Below are 20,793 nucleotides of genomic sequence, written 5' to 3'. Positions count from 1 at the left end.
CACTAAATAAAATGGAAAGGAAGAGATAGAGAATAATGTGCAAGTTGGTAACTTCTGTCTGTGTGAGTAGGAAAAAGGAAGACTGCATGAGTGAGGGAGGAGGAGCGTGAGGGAGAGAGGGAGGCAGTGCTGGAGGAAGAGAATGGTAGAGAGGGAAAGCAGGAGGAGGAGAAGAGAATAGGGAGGAAGAGAATGGTAGAGAGGGAAAGCAGGAGGAGGAGAAGAGAATAGGGAGGAAGAGCTGTTGATGGTTGAGTGGGTGGGAGACGAGTCAGTGAGGGAGAGGGAGAGAGATAGAGGGGGAGAAAAGAGGAGGGTGCTGGCCAGCTAGTGACACAGGGGGACGCAGGAGAAAGGGAGGAAAGCGTGTGACCAGTAGAGAAATCTCGCCCCTGATGTAGCAACGGCGCGGGCCGGGAGTCCAGCCCAACCCCGGTGTTCGCTCCCTCCCTCCCCAGATACAGGGGAAGACAACCAACCCCCCCGCACCGACAGGACATCATAAGACGGGCACATGAGCGGCGGAGGACGTCGCTGGCTGTGGGCCTTCCGCTCCAGCCATCCTGTCTCCCCTGTGTGGGGGTGAGGTGTTTAGGTTGTTTGTTAATGTCCTCCAGCACACGACCACGTCGCAGACCACCAGGTCTTAGTGCCACCCGTTCTCTCTCTCTCTCTCTCTCTCTCTCTCTCTCTCTCTCTCTCTCTCTCTCTCTCTCTCTCTCTCTCTCTCTCTCTCTCTCTCTCTCTCTCCCTCCTGTTTCCTTCTGTGTAGATTGGGAGTGACCACCAGTGCGCAGATGACTTCGTCACTGACCATCGGGTCTTTCCTGAAACTCTGGTTTTCCCCTCTCCCCCCCCCCCCTCCCCCTCACTCGCCTCACCTCACTCTGAGTCGCTATAACAAGAAGTCACTCTAACCAACCCTCGGTCCCACTAACTGTCCTCCGCTGTAACCCTCCAGCTCCAGCGGCTGACGACCCGCTTAAAGTCATCCCCTTTAACTCCCGGCCACGGGAGCTCTCATTCACCGCACCTCAATCCCTTTAACTTTCGATCCGAATAAATCTCATTTTCCGTAAATCACAGCCCCTTTAACTCCCGACCGCTGAGGCTTTCGGGTCGGAGCAACTTTCATTCGCTGGGACTCCCTGTAACTGAGAGGTTGGTAACGCCTCCTGCTCCTAGTAACGTTCAGCCCCCTTATCCCCGGGCTCAAGTCCCTTGCAAGGTTCAGCCCCCTTATCCCCGGGCTGTAGTCCCTTGCAGCGTTCAGGCCCCCTATCCCCGAGCACTGCTCCTTGTAACGTTCAGGCCCCTTATCTCCGAGCCCTGGCCCCCGTAACGTTCAGGCCCCTTATCCCCGAGCCCTGGCCCCCGTAACGTTCAGGCCCCTTATCCCCGAGCCCTGGCCCCCGTAACGTTCAGGCCCCTTATCCCCGAACCCTGGCCCCCGTAACATTCAGGCCCCTTATCCCCGAGCCCTGGCCCCCGTAACATTCAGGCCCCTTATCCCTGAGCCCTGGCCCCCGTAACGTTCAGGCCCCTTATCCCCGAGCCCTGGCCCCCGTAGCGTTCGTCCACAGTAAATGTAGATTGCTGGCGTAGCGTAAGAGACCGTCGCTCATCTGTGAAATCCACCCCTAAAAACCCCCCAATGAAGACAGACAGACAGACAGACGGACGGGCGGAAGGAGGAACCTCAGAACCTTGAACCTGACGGAGGGAGAGGTTTCGCTGAGGTTGGCAGACGCCCCATAACTCCTAGTGCGCCAGGTAGATATCTAGATATGGAATATGCCAATTCGTTTTATCATCATCGTTAATGTATGAGTTTTACTTACATTGCGGCAGCATTATTGTTATTATTATTATTATCATTGTTGTTGTTATTATTATTATTATTATTATTATTATTATTATTATTATTATTATTATCCCTGGAGGTAGGGGGATAAGAAAACTGGCCACGTATCTCCTGCTTCCCGCAGAAGGCGACAAATGGGGCTTGAGGGGCGGGGAGGCTAAATGTCCTCTCCTTCTGTATTATAGCTTTTCAGAAAAATGAACGGGATTCTCCTTTTTTTTTTAGGCTAATCTTGCAGGTAAGTTCAGAGTTGGCTGAGGAAGCTTTATTTTTTATTTTTGAAGACCGCGATAATATTGTATTCCCGTTAAGGTCAGCCACTCCAATTATAGGAATTTCTGGAGGAAATTGATTTGTATCTCTATGCTTTATCACTATTATTATTATCATTATTATTATTATCATTATCATTATTAGTATTATTTTATTTTTATCATTATCATTATCATAATTAGTAGTAGTAGTAGTAGCAGTAGTATCGAGATCTTAAATTAGAAGCTCGACATTGGATTGGATCCATACCACATAGACAGCAACCTCAGTATCAGCTACTCCAAGCTGGCTTGGCACCATGTAATTTTATTTTCTTCTAATTACTTTTTAATTACCGAATGATGAAGGCGCGAATGATGCGCATTTCACCAACAAACCTAATAGGAAAGTACTGGGGCGAAATGACCCCTGGGAGATGGTAAATTCGCCACACAAGTCACGTGGTTCATACTGTACCATTGTTGAAATGTCTTGCGGGACGTGCAGGATGATACGGGCGCTCCACCAATAGGTTTTCTCGAAAGGCACGTTGGTCACCTCCCTGTTGATATCTTAGACGCAGGCTTCCGGCAAACTGGTTAGTGAACGAATTAAAGTCACAGTGACACGACAGGAGCTGTGATTTTTTTTCAGCGGTTTTATGTCTCAAGATGTAAGTGTTACACACACACACACACACACACACACACACACACACACACACACACACACACACACACACACACACACACACACACACACACACACACATACAACATACAACACACACACACACACACACACACACACACACACACACACACACACACACACACACATACATACATACACACACTCCAGCATGGCATGCCGGGGCGAAAACTGTAATTACATTTCACTTCAATAACAATTACTCCTGCATTAATCACGGACGTTTAATTGTAATTAATTGTTCTGTTCTATTCTTGTCGAGCCTCTACCACACGCCTTCCTTCACCTTGCCCTAGGGCTTGGAACCACAATCCGGATCTCATCCGGACGTCATCCGGACCTCGTCCGGACGTCATCCGGCCGTGCCTTTCAGTGTGCGAGTCTCCGTCAGTCCGTCCGTCCGGTAACTCGCAGTGCGTCCGTTCTGCAACTCTCTCTCTCTCTCTCTCTCTCTCTCTCTCTCTCTCTCTCTCTCTCTCTCTCTCTCTCTCTCTCTCTCTCTCTAGATACTTGAGAGACCTGCGATGCCGCTCGAGACGTGTTCTGAACGTGCTTTGCGCCGTTGTGGGACGTGTCGCAGCCTCCACCCCTACCGCCCTCTGACCTTAAAGGTACATAAAATACTTTTCGTGAAATCGTCGCCGCATTCCCCCCCCCCCCCTCATTACTGAACTTGAAGGATCTAATTCTGCTGCAGTGGGACCTTCCCTGACGCTTGCGATCTTTCTGTGTAGAAGACGATGAACAGGGGCAAGTCCCCAGAACGTCAACGGGGCTTCCTAAGCGACGCCGTCGCTTGGCAAAGCACCTACGTACGATGCGTTCCTGAGCGAAGGTGGGATCTTTCAGGTTACGTAGGAGGCTTAGCACGCACGTGTTATGTGGAGATGCGACGAACAGCACTAAACTTCGGATGAGGAGTTAAAACCTTAAAAGGCGAGTGAAAGGATAAGTTCTTAATGACTGGAGCGACTACGTCGGTGGCAGTTTACAGAGGTAGCCTTCAGGCAAGGGGTAAAGTGTGGAGAAAATATATGCGAACTGTGAACGGGTGAGAGTCCCTAAGCTTGGCTACGTCAGACTAGGGTAGTATACGGACCAGCCACAACCCAACAGTCATGACGCCATTTAAGAGCTGTGTCGCCAGCCTTCATTTTAGTCATTCCTGAAACTCTGTAATGCCCCCCACATTTTCCATTGGATGCTTGTCGTCCTTATGGTAATTGTCATTTGTCGACATACGGCTCAGTATGAGTACGTTAAGGCTGTGTATTGAGGTGTTTGGGAATATCCAGGGTGGTACCACAGTACTGGGTATATGTTATACCCTACTGGTTGTCTGTTTTACCACCTACTGTACTGGGATGTGAGGCACCACACCGCTTGGTTTATGGTACCAGAACACTACGAGGTGTATGATGCCACCATGATAGCGGGTGTATGTTACCACACTACTCGGTGTTTGGTATACCACACTACTGGGTGTGTGGTACCTCGCTAGTGGGTTAATGGTACCACATTACCGGTTGCATGGTTATCACAATACTGGGTGTGTGGTACTACCACACTACTGGGTGTGTGGCAGTACCACACTACTGGGTGTGTGGTACTACCACACTGCTGGCTGTAGAATAACTTCTGGATCACACTGACGTAGCCAAAGCTGCAGCAGTCATTACACATATACTAAAGGTTAATAATTGTTCAAAAATAGTTGGTTCTTTTTTATCTATGTCCCCCCCATGTATGTTATTAGGCTGGCTTTTTCGAATTTTCGGTTAATATTTTTTGTATTGAAATTACGCAATTTATCGTAAGTTTTGCATTTTGCATTTAATTGAACATTTTCTCTTCTCAGGTGAGTGACGAGTGTCATGCGAGGCTCCCACTGTGGTAAGTGGGAAGTGCCAGGCGAGGCTTCCCACTGAGGTAAGTGGGCAGTACCGGGTTAGCCTTCCACTTAGGCGAAAGGATTGTACCAGATGAAGCATCTTAGGTAAGTGAGGAGTGGCAGCCAAAGCTTCCACAGAGGTGAATGGGCAAGTGTCAGTTGAAGCTTCCACTAAGGTAAGTGGGCGGTTCCAGAGGTGGAGCTTCCACTGAGATGAGTAGTTAGTTCCAGACGAAACTGACGTCATATAAGACTGTACAGAGGAGCTCTCGCTGAGGTAAGGAGCACGGGAGATTTCGACCAAGGCAAGAGGCACTTGGCTGAGGAAATGTATAGGTAAGATCAAAATAAGTGAAGACTAGATTTCTGCCATGCTAGGAAGGACTCACGTAGCTAAATGCGAAAAAGGAAAAAAAAGTTTTTTTTTTGGCTGAGGTGGAAGGTCCAGCTGAGAGGGGGACGAGAAGTGCCAGTGGTGAGTTCTCTCAGGGCGGGAGGACACCATCTCCTCTCAGCTGGTCAGGGGCGTTGGTCCAGGCAAGTTTTTCTCCTCAGGTAAGAGGTGAACTTTTGAACTCGGTGTCTGGCTCCTCACTGAAGGCGCGCTGAGCGTTCGCTGGAGGAACATTCATGTTCAACATGACCCGGATGAGTGTGTGTATTGACATGGGAAAATACATAACCGTTGGAGATTTACGTTAAGGACGAGAAAATTTGCACATATTGTAGAGGTAAAACGTTCTAAGGATGACACTAAACGTTGCCCAAAATGATGATGACACATTACATAAATGGTCGTAATGATCAATTCGGCAGTTGCACAGGTCACGGATGGGTATCTGCGAATATTCGTGGCACCGATTCATGCCTTTTTTTTTTTTTGTCATGGTCATCCCATTGAGGGGTGAGGGTGGGACCTTCAGCGGTCGTGCACTGTAATGAATACGTAACGCGAAGAGTCATTTAGTTTTGTTATGCACCGCATCTTGCACACTTCAGGCTCGCCTCCGAACCTGATCCCAGCATTTCATCTGGTCTCTCTTTCACAAATGCTTATGATGAAGTGATGCAGGTAATGGACCAGGCTGCTGCAGGTATTTAGGTCACAGGATGTTAATAGAAAGTTGTTGAGTGGATCATGGAGTGCGTTCTGTAGATCGCAAAGCCAAGAACGCCCCCGCGCGGCTTTAAAACAAGAGGACAAACACTGTAAAACCAAAGAGAATTATCTTTCATAAAATATTTATTGAGCATTTGTTCAAAATTTTAAATACAAAAGTTGAATACATAAAATCTATTAAATTCAACAATATTTTGAAGTTTTTTTAAGGTATCACATTTGAAAAAGGGGGAACCCACGGTTCCGTATACACATTGGAGAATATATATACATAAAAGTTAATACCCATTGGACATATTGGTATACATAGTTACAGGTCCTCGGACTTGAGGCCGGTATTAGTGAAACTTGTCCCCGGGCAGAGCAGAAGGCAGCGGAGCTTGGTCCAGGACCGAGCTGTGAGGGAGGTAGAAGACCTCACCACACCGTCGATAAGATGCACAAGTCACTCCCTCATCTCTTGATCTTACGTGGGGATACCCAGACCAACAGAGTGGTGTGTCAACACTGTCGAAACTGGACAGTGTCTTCCGGTACTCATCAGACGTGCTAGCCAGTGTGCCCTCGAGGTCAGAGTTTTAGTAATACAGACCTAATTGTCACCACTTAAGAGTAGGCATAGTCAGCCATCAGGATTGTGTAGGTCAGACAGTATAGAATTCTTTCCTCTTCGGATGGATTGCGACAGCTGTTGACACTTGTTTAGCCTCCTTGAGTACGACAGTACGACCCGTGAACACGACGGAACGACCCTTGAGTATGAAGGCCTGACCTTTCACCTGACTCAGGTCAAAAAAGGGTCAGCCATCATACCCCCTCAAAAAAAAAGGGTCGTTCCTTCGTGCTCAAGGGTCGTGCCACGGAACTCAAGAGCTTTGAAGGTTATGTACTGGCCTGCTGCTGGTCGTACACAGGACTCTGCCGACCACAGAGAAATACCGTGACGAGATATGACATGTGAGGAGGATAACATTAGTCAACAAGTTGTAACGTAGACCACAAGGCCGAGCGGCTGCGGCTACAACAGCACAACAATGTTGTTGTTCTTGCAACACGTAGCACTCAGCTGCAGCAACACGTCCATGATGTAAGCCAAACCACGTGTCACTCAGCTGCAGGGAACATGTACATAACATAATCAAAACTATGGGTCATTCTGCATGTATATAATGTAAACAAAACCACGTGTCACTTACCATGTACATAATGCATACAAAACCACGTGCCACTCAGTTGGAGACACATACAATATTGTAAACAAAAATACGTGTCACTCAGCGTGTACATAAAATCAAAACCATGTGTCACTAAGCATGTACATAATGTAAGAAACACATGTCACTCAGCATTACATAATGTAAACAAAACCATGTTTCACTCAGTATATACATAATGCATACAAAATCACGAGTCACTCAGCATGTACATAATGTACACAAGAACACGTGTCACTCAGCATTACATAATGTATACAAAATCACGAGTCACTCAACATGTACATAATGTATACATGAACACGTGTCACTCAGCATTACATAATGTAAACAGAACCACGTGTCACTCAGCATGTACATAATGTATACAATCCATGTGTCACTCAGCATTACATAATGTAAACAAAACCACGTGTTTTTCAGCTGGAGTGACACATACAATATGTGAACAAAATTAGTTATCATTCAACATGTGCATAATGTATACAAAACCACGTGTCGCTCAGGAGAGTGACAAATGCAATATGTAAACAAAATTATGTGTCACTCAGCATGTAAACACTGTATACAATCCATGTCATTCAGCAAGTACATAATGTAAACCAAACCACGTGTCACTCAGTTGCAGTGACACATAAAAAGATGTAAACAAGACTACGTGGTACTCAGCTCTGCTGGAGCTACATTTCCATAACATAAACAAAGCCATGTCACTCAGCTGCAGTGACACGTACATGGGGTAAAGATAACCATGCGTCACTCACCTACTGATTAATGCAATCCACATTATATTGAAACATGACACAAGAACTGTGTGACCAACACGCCTCATAAGTAATGACATAATACTATTCAATTCCCTTAAAATATGGATGGTGGTGGTGATGGCGAAGGATGACACGATGCGTTGATGATTTTTATAAGGAATGACTGATGACTCTCTCTCTTGATGACACTGAGGAATGAGTGTCTCATTGGGAATGTATACAGGTAATGGTTATGGGTGGGGGAGATGGTACTTATGAGGATGGTGAGGTGGGGGAGGAAGTGATGGTGATAAGGGCTGTGAGAGGGAGGAGGGAGTGATGGTGATAAGGATTGTGAGAGGGAGGGAATAATTAGAGGGTACGTTTGCTTTGACTTACATCTTGGGTTTAAGATGAGAGGTTATAGAGGTGGGGGCGTCTGGAGGCAGGTTTGTGTTCTCTACACCTTCGTCAGGACGAGACACGAGTGTGTGCTCGTCTGCGTGGTGTAGCTTAGTATACTGTGTAGCAGTGAGAGTATATATATATATAATTATATATTCCATCATGGAGCATCAGCAAGCAGACTTGACGGTCAATCGGATGACCCTTTTAAACTGTTGGTATCATGGACGGATTCAGGTTGTAAAATTAAAGTCAAGGGAAATATTCACATTTTCTTTTTTTTTTCTTTTTTTTTCTAACAGATCTTCCTTATGGCTGTAGTAAACCATCAAGAACATTGTTGTATAAGTTGGATTATCAGAGGAGCAACGCTCGTGTATGCGGCTGGCCTGCAGATGTGTATTTCAGGGTCTAATGCTCAGCAGTGGTTCTTTCACGTTACCTGGGGTGGGTGTGGGGGGGGTGAATTTTGATTATATACTGGCACGGTGGTGGTGATGATTGATGGTGTGGATGACTACGTCGCCATCTCGCCCAGTCCTCACTTCTTAAGAGAGAAAAAAAAGAAAGGAGTTATCGTAAGTGTGTTACATGCCTCAGAAAGCTGTTCGTAACAGAGAGAGAGAGAGAGAGAGAGAGAGAGAGAGAGAGAGAGAGAGAGAGAGAGAGAGAGAGAGAGAGAGAGAGAGAGAGGCTGACCCGAAGTGGTGTCGTCTATAAATACATACATCTGTTGCTTCATTAAATATCGGTACGTTGTTACATTCACTCTGCTCTCCACCCCACCCCAAAAGTCCCTGAGGCCATCATAAGAACCAGAAAGAGAAAGCTTGGATCCCGTGTCACCAGAAGACAGACAGACCTTCCAAGGGAATCAGGTCTTAATGACAAGAACAGTGCAGGCCTGGAAGAACATCCATGAACAGCGAGAGAGAGTCTTTTAGGGGTGGGGGGGAGAGAGATAGAGGAGAAAACGAGGAGACAGACAGTCTAGCTCACTATCGTTGCCTCCGATAAAACGAAGCATCACCTTACACGACTCTTGGGCAACTGGTCCGGCTGTTATAGACTAGAGGACGGGCGAGATGGTCGATATTTGTTACTGTAGGGTGAGAGCGATAGTTTGAAACACACCTGGGCAAAACTGGAGAGCGTTTGACGAAGCGGGGCTTCGAGCCACTGGGCGGCTGATTGCAAATGATCCGAGACACACGGTCTGAATTCTCGGATCGAGACGAAGAACCGACGACCGAGATGACATGGTCTGAACTTGAACTAAAGAGTTCCCAAACCAGCGGACTGGTCTGATACACTAAGCATAATTTCTATCACACATTCCCTCCGATCGTCACCTTTGCCCTTTCCAGTAAGCGTCTGCGCGCGCGCGCGCCCCCAAGTGGGTTCAACTATCGTTTGGCTTCATTGTGACTGATTCATTCCGATGATTAATACTGCCGATGTGGAGGTGAAAACTTCTTTCTTTCCTTCTTTTTTTTTTTTTGAGCAAGTACCCGTAAGGTTGGGGTTATGTCCCACACAGAACCACAACAGTGGGCTCTTCTCTGCCGTATACATCAGCGGCGTGACAGAGTTTGGCATTTGGTATGACAACACAGAACACTAGTTTCTCTCAGGATCATTACATGTATCAGTTTACAGGTCCATGGGGGGAACAAGTGTGCGCATGGAGGAGAGCTATAAGATAAGAGAGGATGGTGTCGAATATATATAATCCTCGAGCCATCTTTAGGATGGCGATGGTATGACGATACTGAACCATCCTAGTCCTCTGGTCGAGTGTCATGAATTCATCTTTGTTTTAACAAAAAAAAAATAACTTTTTTTTTTAAGGAGAATGCGAGGGGGTCACACCTAAGAAGGCCTATATACTCGTGTATAGAGAGAGTCACTGGAAACATCATGGCCACAGGGAGGTAATAATGTACGTGTTAAGTCGCTTGGGCACGACGATACGGCCCTTGAGTATATATGATGGCGTAACCTTTGACCTTCCCTTCTTTTTTTAAGCCAGGTCAAAGGCCAGACCACCAGACGCCAAGGGTCGTATCTTCGTGCTTAAAGAAGTTAAAGCAACCCACAGCAATGTTTGTGATGCACGCTTGTCTGTTACGTTAAGATCTCGAACGTATTAACGGTCTAGGATTCGATAAACTTTAACATCCAACAGAATGCGCAGCGCGAACAGTATACACATAACCCGCTGTAGTAAATCTACAGTTTAACGTAACTAAATTCAAATGGCCTTAAATCTGTTGGGTTTGTACATAATATCCCTTGTATATTACCAACGTTGTTGTTTTCTTAATACTGAAGTGACTGTCAGAATGTGTCCAGAGCCAACGGTGCTTAAATTTCAACTGAAGACTTTGCACGACCCCAGCCAGCTACTGTTGAGAGGAGGGACGCTGCTCGAGGTGTTTGTAAATAGTTACACACTGACATCTATGAAGACGAACGACGTTAAAACCCAAGTTTGTAATAACAATGAAAAATGCAAGGCTTGCGTTATTTTTCAAGAGGGTAGAAATCCCTTTTTAAAAATTACCTCGCTCAGAAGCCAACACGTTTATTTGTCTGTTGAGTAAATCGATCTCCTCAGCTCTAGCCTAAGCTCTGACTGCCGTGTGATGTACGGTTTCATTTGTATTCAGCTGCGTCTGCAGTTTTTTTTTTTTTTTCTATCCTTTTTTGCCCGTGCTTCCTAAATTGTAACAAGTCGGACCATCAATAAAATTCATGACTGGCAGAAACTCATTACAGCTGGAAAACCTGTTTTTCTGTCCCAATCAAAGTCGCAAAACAAATGATCGGCTCCCGTAGAGGGCCCGGTGTACAGACAGATCTACAAATGGTCGAGACGTAGTCAGTTTTTTTTAAGAGTACGGCGGTACGGCCTTTGAGCACGACCGATACGACTCCTTGTACACGACCGTTACGACCTTTTGGTATTGAGGACGTGACCTGTGAGCATTTCAGGCCAGGTCGTAAGCCAGTCCACCATCCCACTCAAGGAATCGTACCGTCATGCCCAAAAGAGTTGTGGCTGAAGTGCTGCTCTTCGGTGGTGTTCTACGGTCTATCCACCACAGCCCGAGCTGGGCCCAGGCTTCGTTGTTGGGTTGGGAGCTTCGACCCGCAGAACCACACAGCCTGGCTGTTCTGGTACGCTTTTGTAAATACCTGTCCTTATCCTTCTTAAATTTCTGCACCACAGTCATACCATAGTGTTTCCCATGGTCAGAGGCAATGTTTCGAAGAGTTTTGGCCCCAGATGTTCAAAGGCGTTTTCTCTTTCTGTGTTGATCGAGACTTTTGATTTAGAGGTAATACTTGGAGAGTCTTAGATTCCTGTTGTGCCAGTAAGGAATAATTTTCGATTGTGGTTTGGAGACCATTCATTCTAGTTTTTCTTTTTTCAAGTTGTGAAAGATAATATCACGTCTCCTGACTGCACTGGAGAGAGAGCGTAATACACATCCATTCACTGGTATCAGTCGTTCCCATTGGTTCAGTTCCTGTACCGAATCACTACGAATCGTGACAGGTCACTGAACACTTTCTAGTTTCTGATGTACCTCGCCTGCCTTATAGGATGACGTGGGAACATTAGTGACTAAAAACAGGCTTCGTAGTAAGTTTAATCCTGGCGGTCTGGCTCTACAGAAAAATGATGACAATAATAATATGTCGTCCCGTATGCGAATATAAAAAGAGCCTGAAGTTAAACGAGGATTCGACATTAGATCTCTACGGGCTGATGTGATTTGAATTTATATAAAGTTGCAGCATCAAAATATGACGTAAAAGATCAACTCAGGCATTCACTCGGGTGTTGACGAGGCAAGGTAAATACGTTCGACCGTAAAATGTTAATTACAGTAATTTTGTTGATTACAGTTACCGATCGACGTTAAAGAACAAAAGGAAAATATTGAAGTTCGACAGAAAACTTCTCATAGCCAAAAACAGCTAAAAAAAAAAAAAAAAAGAAACTTCTGCAAAATCTTTACTACTGAGAAAGACTGCAAGCAGTGGAGGTTGTACTCTCAGGGGAGTGGACGGGAGATATGCATTCATACATAAAAACGTAGAGCAAATAGAAGACATATTTTAGTTATAAAACGTGTCTTTTTTATAACATATAGATACTGGTGACCTATAAAATGAAAATAAACGTCAGACATTTACTGTAATTTGAACACGGAAAGTCATTGTGAAGGTTTGGTTCTCAAACATTTACCGTAATTTGAACATGGAAAGTCATTGTGGAGGCTCGACTCTCAGTCCTCACTCAGAAATAAGTCCCTGTTGGCACGACAGAGACTGAAGACTATAGGATATGACCCGTGAAATGCACAGGTGCAGTAGGTCACTATTGTAAACATCCGGGGCTCTCAAACTGTTTTACTACACTGTTTACAGCGGTTAGAAACACTCTGGATTAATATTCACTTGTGAAATTCAAAGAAAATTTATGATTGCTTTTGCACATTTGGCCTGACTAGCCAGAATATGGTGGAACCCCTATAGAACGCTGCCTCCAAAAGCTTGACTGAGCAAAGCTGGTCAAGTTTTTATCGCTTTTTACCTTTATTTCTTTTTTTATTTTTCATCCCACGTGATGTGTTCTGTGGGAGACAATAGAGGCATTCAGCAAACTTTCGAGTTTATAGAGTGGCGCTACAATACGTGGGTATGAGGCTAGAGTTGCATAGAAACACCAAGGTAGCCTTGGTCGCCAAAACGGGGTATGAGGCTAGTTGCATAGTAGCCTTGGTCGCCAAAACGAGGATCATCAAGAGCGTGGTTGAACCTTCAAAACCATTGGTGGTATTATGGTGCACGTAATGGTAAGGTGAGGTCTCGGACCGACCTGACTTTAAGGGCGACCCCGTCATCAACGTTAGGTGCAAATATTTTTGGTCCAGGACCCAGGTTGCTGGTCTCCGATCGCTCCATTCTCCGGCCAAACACATTAATTAAGCCTATGAGGACGACGGTACGACCTTTTTGGGTAGGATGGTCAGGTCGTTTTTGACCTGACCTGTAATCATCAGGTCGAAGCCCTGGCCATCATAGTTCAGGGTCGTACCATCATGCTCAAGGTTTCAACCTCTTGCCATGTTCTAACAAGTCACCAACCTCTACTACTTTTTTTTCAAACGAGTTAAGTTTGCACATATCTCCGTCTGGTGGCCTCAGGCCTCGTCTCCCACACCCAGGTTTGGGGCCAAGTTACGCAGACGAGGGTCCTTATACTCCAGGCTATTTGTAGCCGTAACCCACACGTCTCCTCGGCAGCTGGTACAGTCTGGAGGGGTTCAGTTCAGTTTGCTTGTGAAAAATACATCCAACGATTGAAGGCTGATGTTACCTGTACCTCTCGAGGAAATTTCTATCCCCCCCCCCCTCCCTCCCTCTCCCTTGACATCAAAATGTCATTGCCTCTTATAAAGTCTTTAAGGCAAGTATGTTTATGGCTGTCAGTTGTTTTCAATTTTTAACGCGCTTAGCACCCTTGTCGCTTCAAGAGCTGGCTGACTTCAGCAGTTTCAAACCTATTTAATGAGACACTTTAGCTTTGCAAGTTCACATATGTATAACGGGACATAACTCGATTCTGGAGGTTCGCTCTGAGACCAGTTTCTCTCAGTTTCTTATCCGATCAGTCAGGCTGTTTGAGGTCGCAACCCACAGGCCAGCGTACTCTCCACGCCAGCCTAGCTGATCAGGTAACACATACATTTCTACTCCTTCATTTCTCCAACGGGAGGTCCATAATGTTCCCGATGCCAGTAGCTCAATGTCTCCAGTGTTTACTTTTATTACATGTATATTTGTATTCATATCACCTCCGAATTGTAGTAGTAACATTATACAGAGTCTGTCATTCCTGTTGTATTAATAACGAATGATTATTATGAGTATATTGTGCACTGTGCCTCAACGGATTATGCAAATACTTATCTTTCCCGTCACTTCTCCTGAACGGTGTCGATTTTTCCAACTGGTTTTAGTTTCCGACAGTCATTGCCGGCTGGGAATGATGGTGGCATTTTTAACCCCCCACTACCCACAGTGTCTCTCCCACCTTAAAGATTACCTTGATGTTAGTACACAGGAATTCATACAGTGGGTGCTTTAGAAATTCGTCACCAGAGGGGTTTTAATCCTTCGTGTCTATGTGGGCTCCCAAAATTTCCTTCTCCCATATTTTGCTACAGAGAAATCTTCAGTGACCCATATTGTCAGTAGACTTCCTCGTAGACTGTTAAGGTTCACGAGGTAGGTGTTTCTACGTTATCCAAGACGAAAAAAAGACAAATAAGCCAATCTGATTTCATCACTGGTTACACTGGCATTATTATGCGAACACGCCATATTTTTTTTTTCTCCTCTCACTCGGCCCTCGGTATTTTCTATGTGACAGGTTGTATATCTTCCGTCGTTTGTGTCGTTCGTTCACCTTGATGAAAAGCAGAGTCCTCTGGCACTTTCTGGCACTGAAAACACTGTTCCATATACACTTCAGGTCCCAGTTTGAGGGACATCAAGGTTTATTAAGAAAAATTAAGATTCCGATGGAAAATATCGGTGTATCGCTCTTGTGTGTGTGTGATTGGCAAAAACATTCTTTATTCATAAAAACCTACAGGAATAAGGTAATGTTTTGGGTTCATACTTTAGACGGAATCATTCTAGGGGGAAATCAATAAAAGCATTAAATGTATAACACACCTCAAATCACACAGGAGTTCGAGGCAGAAGACCTGGTTAATACCTTGATGTTCACTGTGGCAAAGTTGGTCCGGGTGACCACCAACAAGAACTCCGACCAGGCACCCCCTTCCCTTCAGTCTTGCACCTCTGAGCACCAAGTTACGACCCTTGTGTAAGACCGTTAAGACCAGCACCCTGGGTATGATGCCGGGACCTTTGACCCGAGCCTGAACGTCAGGTCAAGCAAGGTTCACGCCGTCGTACCCATGGGGTCGTGCCCAAGGGTCGTACCATCGTACTCATGAAGTTTGAAAGTGATCTTATGTGAATTCATGACACTCTGGGGACGAACAACAGAAACATATTTACACGTACTGGGAAGAGAAAAACATACTGGAAAAAATATCAGCTGTGGATTGTTCAATACCTTGTAGAACTTGATAGATTACACATTAAAAAAAAATGCTATACTTAAAACACAGGTATGGCAAATACTGACATGAGAAAAATGAGGTTTGAAAACAGCTGCTGGTACCAAGTCATGCCTTGGGCACAGCGAGCTGGATGGTGTAATAACTACAAAATGGATAATAGGACACGTGCAGTGGTTAGTGAATTTAGATTTTTTTTTAATATAAAAAAATAATGATAAATTAGGAAAGTGGATACATGAAAAATCATGAGGATTGTCCAAGCTCAGGTAGCTAATATGCCAGCCCGCCCCCCCACCCTCTCCCCCTTAGCGGGAGGATGGGAGGGGCGAATACAATGGCAACCCACAATACATTATCGGAGGTGCCCCTTAACAACCAGAGTAATGACGGTGCGAGTCTTGTTTGGTTGGGGGGGATAGGATGGATGGGTTGGAGATGGAGCCGTACAGGGATAGGGGGAGAGGGAAGGGATAGTGGCATCATTAAAGGTCACTATCTAATTATTAACAAGTAATTCTCTCGTATCGTGTGGGGTGATGTACGTGATAATGATCCCCCCCCCCCATGGTGTATTGGGGGTTCGACCACCACCCCACCCCCTACCCCTACCACAGAGTAGAGATTCTTTTAAATACTTTCAGTAAACAAAAGTGACTTTCAAGTGACAAAACTCTCTTTTTCTTTTTTCTTTTTTTTTTTTGATAAGTACGACACTGGGCAACCCACTCACCCTCCCCCTCCAGCCCACATGACTCGCACCCCACCATGGCACCGCCTACGCCTAGCACCCCCCACCCCCCATGGCACCCCCTGTATGCCTGTTCTTACGTAATCATGATACCGTGAGGGCCTAACGCGATCCTTTGCTGACACGAAGTTCAACTCCAGGTACCGTGTTCACACAGCGGGCTTCGTAGCAAGCCCTAGTTCAATATATATTTATATATATTTATATATATATATATGTATACATATATCATATTTACAAAAAAAAAGAGAAGCACTGATATTGCATCTTGTAACACGCTAATTACATGTTCAGTCACTCTTGGTGGAACTTTTACTTGCACCGCTCATTCAGGTTGGCTTTTAGTATCCTTAGTCATACACTTGCACATACACACTTATCACATGGGTTATCACGGCACTACATTATATACAAACTACCGTCTCGTCCAAGAATGACGCTGTTTTCCACCAACGCTGACGGTGCCAAGCTTGGCATTCATTGGCACCGAAGCCTCCCTCTATCTTCAATGTCACCAAAAGACTCATACAAGAATCACATCTGCGAGGGACCCCTTAGACAATGCAGTGTACGTTAACGGACACTTTTTACTCGGTGCCACTTCGTTGTATTCAGTTAGTGTCGAGATCTTCTTAAAACAGAAAACCTTTGGTTAGAATTCTTTCTTGTCAAGCAACACTCATGGCACGGACGAGGGAAACGTTCGAAGCATTCTTGGTGGGAGGACTGAGGTGATGTCTCATGGCACTCATAAAACGAAATTCAAATGACGTAACAGACCGCATTTCGAGGGCGCCTGCTCAGTACAACATTAGAGATACATAGTTTATAGTTTTTAATTATATATATATATATATATATATATATATATATATATATATATATATATATATATACACACACACTGGAATATTTCCCTGACACTCTGAGCAAGTCATCCACGAAATGGTATCTATATAGCACAGCCCTTATGGTGAAGCCACAGAAGCAACACGGTACAGAGTAATACCATCAAGGAAACATTTTTCAAGCAATACTGGCCGAACTTGTTTTCAGACTATCAACCAGTACCGCCATGGTGAGAATTTACCTTGAGTGTTTGGTGGGACTGAGCACCTGGTGGTCCTGGGGCGGAGATTGGTTACGGTGACCTAAGTGGGTCAAGCGTCACCGCTTCTGTTTATGCCAGAGACCTAGGTTAAGGACTGACAGGCGGGGCAACTGCATGATCCTCTCCAGACCCACCGTGGTGATGCGGTTGCAGCCGTAGAGATCGATAGAGTAGAGGTTCGTGAGATGTTCGGCGATAAGTTGCAGCCCCTTGTCAGTCACACGAACACACTGACCGATGTTCAGGGTGTCTAGTTCGTGCAACGTGCGTGCGATACGCTGGATACCGTCGTCGCTGATCTGACACGCGGAGCAGGAGAGTGAGCGTAAGGTAAACAGTCCCTGGGATATGTGCACCAGCGCCTGGTCCCCTATCTTGTCGCAGAACGAGACGTCCAGCGTGGTTATACGCGACCCACCCTCTGCCAGGTAGGCTATCCCGATGTCCGAGATGTTATCGCACGACCTAAGGTTTAGTTCACGAAGGCTGGGCATCCGCGCCAGGTATTTCAGGCCAGAATCGGTGATACTGGCGCAGAAGGAGAGGTTTATGCTCTTAAGATTTGGGAGGCTTTGCGAGACGTGCCGGAGGGCCTCGTCCGATAGTTTCTGGCAGTCTTGTAGACCGAGGTACTCGAGCGCCCGGGTCCCGACGGCAGCCTCCTGGTGCTGCCCCGCCAGGTAAGCAATGCCCTGGTTGCTCACAAGACAACATGATCTCAAGTTTAGTCTCCTTAATTTCTTTAGCCCCCACGCCACCAATAGTAGTCCAGTGTTTGTTATGTAAGAGCACCCACCAAGCTCTAGCACCTCGAGGTTCCGTAGCTGCTGGGCTATTTTACCCAGCGAGGAATCGGAGATATGTTTACAGAGCGAGAGGTTGAGGTGGGTGAGGGAGGGACACTCGCTGGTGAAGGCGTGCGCCAGGCTGATATCGGAGACGTTGTAGCAGCCAGAGAGGTTGAGGGAGGTGATGTTGGGCACACCGCTGATAACGTCCCTCAGGACCCGCCGCAACGACAGCACCTGCACGCGGCGGATACCTCGACACCCCAGCGACTCGAACAAAGACGGGTTGGCCCTGCGCAGGTGGAGCTTGGCCTCCACTCCTCTCCACACACTCTTGTGATAGGCAGCGTCCCTCCAGTTAGTACACACTTGAGCCACACGCCCTTTGTCTTTTACATCCAAGTAACTGAATATGAGTGCCAAGATCTCTGGGTATAAACACGAAATATGTGTAGTCCGTGGACTTGATGTGTCCCCTCCACAGACCTCCATCTTGACTGGCGAGAGGTTCTCTCCATAGCTGTTGCTTGGACTTCGCGAGTCACGTGAATCTTTACTCGTTCACTCATTGGCTGGTGGTACCGTGACGTCGTGCGCGGGAGATTTGAACGTTGCGAGGCAGCGTCGGCATGATACACTCGAGGAAGTCTTGGCTAACCTTTCTCACTCGAATATTCCACAACCCTGCTCTCTAGAAAGAGACTTTCACTCCTTTATGCATTCTAAAGAGTATGCGTTCGAGGATTAACGTGAATAAGTTCTTATAAACGCAACAGAAATCCACTTGATCCGGCAAAACGCGAGTTTCGTCTATAGCGTGAATTGTACCAAATAATCTAAAGTGAGCGAACGAAAAGTTTTAAAATTATCTCACGTGTCGGGCTACACGCTGGCGGGGGATTGGGGGCGCGGAAGGGGGAGGGGGGATGGGAACATGTTGAGAGTAAGAAAGGCACAAGCCATGGGAAGGTCCGGTGTATTTCAGTAGATGGCCAGGCTTGTGTGCCGTTTTTATCCTAAAAAGAAAATGAATTAAATCTATGTGCTAGAATGGCTTAAATTCCATTATATATGTATGGATAATGTATTTCCACATAAAACACCACACGTTTTTTAGGGAATTCTCTTCTCGTGGCAGGTTGGTAACATTATTGTTGAGTAGCCTAATTATATGTAAAGTGGCACTGTACTCTGAAGAACTTAAATATACATAAAACAAGGTGATTTCTGAAGATGGCAGTGAATGCCCTTGCTGCCCGGAGATAGGTCCGGCGTTGGGGTTGAGAGAGGGTAGTGGAATGCGGGGAGAGAGAGAGAGAGAGAGGGAGGGATAGAGAGAGAGAGAGAGAGAGAGAGAGAGAGAGAGAGAGAGAGAGAGAGAGAGAGAGAGAGAGAGAGAGAGAGACAAGTGAGCCAGGAACCCTTATACAGTTTCTCGACAAGGTTTTCATGATGGATTTTAAGGGTATTTATTGTTAGCGATGGGTATTGGACATAGTGTTCGTCATTAAAGCAAAGTTCAGACGAGTGGTATATTTGTGTGTGTCATCATATCTCTCAATTCACATTCAGACGATGTCACTCCCTGTTGCCCTGTCATATGGTCTGTCTGTCTGTCTGTCTGCCAGTCCACGTGTGTCTGTCTGTGGTTTTGTGCATGGACGCATATTGTTTTTTTTATGTTTTTGTTTGTCGTTATTGACATGCACAGATACATGGATCATATTAATTCTGAATTAAACAGATAGACGTAAAGGCCCGGGGACATAGTAGTAACTGAGGGTAAACAGATAACAGGATAATCAGAGGTAGTTATTGAAATTATCGAGATTACGAAGGCCAGTGGTGATAACGAGAAAATGAGAATATCAAAAAAGGAATAGGATTCAGCAGAAAGAGTAGGGAATTGAAAAACAAAGATGGAATGGAACTCGAAGATTGGAAAAAGGTTGAGAGGCGTAAGAAGAGGAAGGTGGAGGAAAGGAAGGGGAAGTGTTGAAAAAGAAAACGGTGATTTTTTTTTTTTCTTTTGAAACGCGAAGATGAGATACAGGGAAATGGATTTTTTGTTGTTGTTTTTCTGTATGTATTGATATCTACCACAGAGATGATGTTTTTGGTGGTTGGTGTTATGGTTATTGAGGGCAGACATACCATGGGCAGGGCTTGGGTGGGTGGAGACGTGGGTGGAGAAAAAGGTAAGACGGAAGTGGGGCGGAAGATTGTGAGAAGAAAAGAATATGGACGATAGGACGAATAATCGAAAATGGGAAGAAGGTTTAGGTGGAGGGACAGTGATAGACAGAAGTTGTAAGAAGAGAGGAAAAGGGAAGGGGGGGGGGGGATAGGAAGAAATTGATTGAAGAAGTGGAAGAGAAAGAGGAAAGGAGAGGAGTAGGAGGTTTCAAACTGCCACAGACACCCCTGCTTCAGCAACGTCCTCTGCCCGTCATTCATCGTCGGGTGGATCCCGTGCACACTGCATGACGCGTACACCACGTACACACCGTTAAAGGTGTACAGTAAGCAGTACAGTGCATGGCCCAAATACCCGACTGAAATGGACACTCAGATGAAGAGTAAATCGTGTGATATGTATGTATGATATGTACTCCTTTAGATCTAAGGGTCATGCATGTCTCAAAATGTACGCATATGTACACTTCATAATGTATCTGCCCGTGTATGACGTTCGCTGCATGACCGGCACATCTCATAACGTGTATTAAGGGGTGGACGCGCCGCGACATCCCAAGGGCGTCTTCATC

At 45.8% G+C, this 20,793-nt stretch overlaps 2 protein-coding genes across 5 annotated transcripts in view; one reads left to right on the top strand and one right to left on the bottom strand.

Annotated features, from left to right (window-relative positions):
- Positions 1-20,793, top strand: part of LOC139753485 (protein Wnt-5b-like) — a 512,552-nt gene that overhangs the window by 351,231 nt on the left and 140,528 nt on the right. The window lies entirely within an intron of this gene.
- On the bottom strand, positions 5,943-18,559 carry Ppa (Partner of paired). Of its 2 annotated transcripts, none has more exons than XM_071670046.1 (2): positions 17,217-18,558; positions 5,943-6,950 (listed from the first exon to the last, which is right to left on the bottom strand). In XM_071670046.1, exon 1 carries the CDS (start codon positions 18,515-18,517, stop codon positions 17,294-17,296), a length of 1,224 nt encoding a protein of 407 aa, XP_071526147.1. In that variant the 5' UTR covers positions 18,518-18,558; the 3' UTR covers positions 5,943-6,950; positions 17,217-17,293. The 2 variants fall into 2 exon arrangements, with proteins under 2 accessions (XP_071526147.1, XP_071526146.1); XM_071670045.1 differs by lacking the exon at positions 5,943-6,950 and adding an exon at positions 8,833-15,284 and having other exon boundaries at positions 17,217-18,559.

The sequence above is a fragment of the Panulirus ornatus genome, chromosome 14 (assembly GCF_036320965.1).
Source record: "Panulirus ornatus isolate Po-2019 chromosome 14, ASM3632096v1, whole genome shotgun sequence".
NCBI classification, from domain to species: Eukaryota; Metazoa; Arthropoda; class Malacostraca; order Decapoda; family Palinuridae; genus Panulirus; species Panulirus ornatus.
This window is presented reverse-complemented; position numbering and strand designations above follow the sequence as displayed.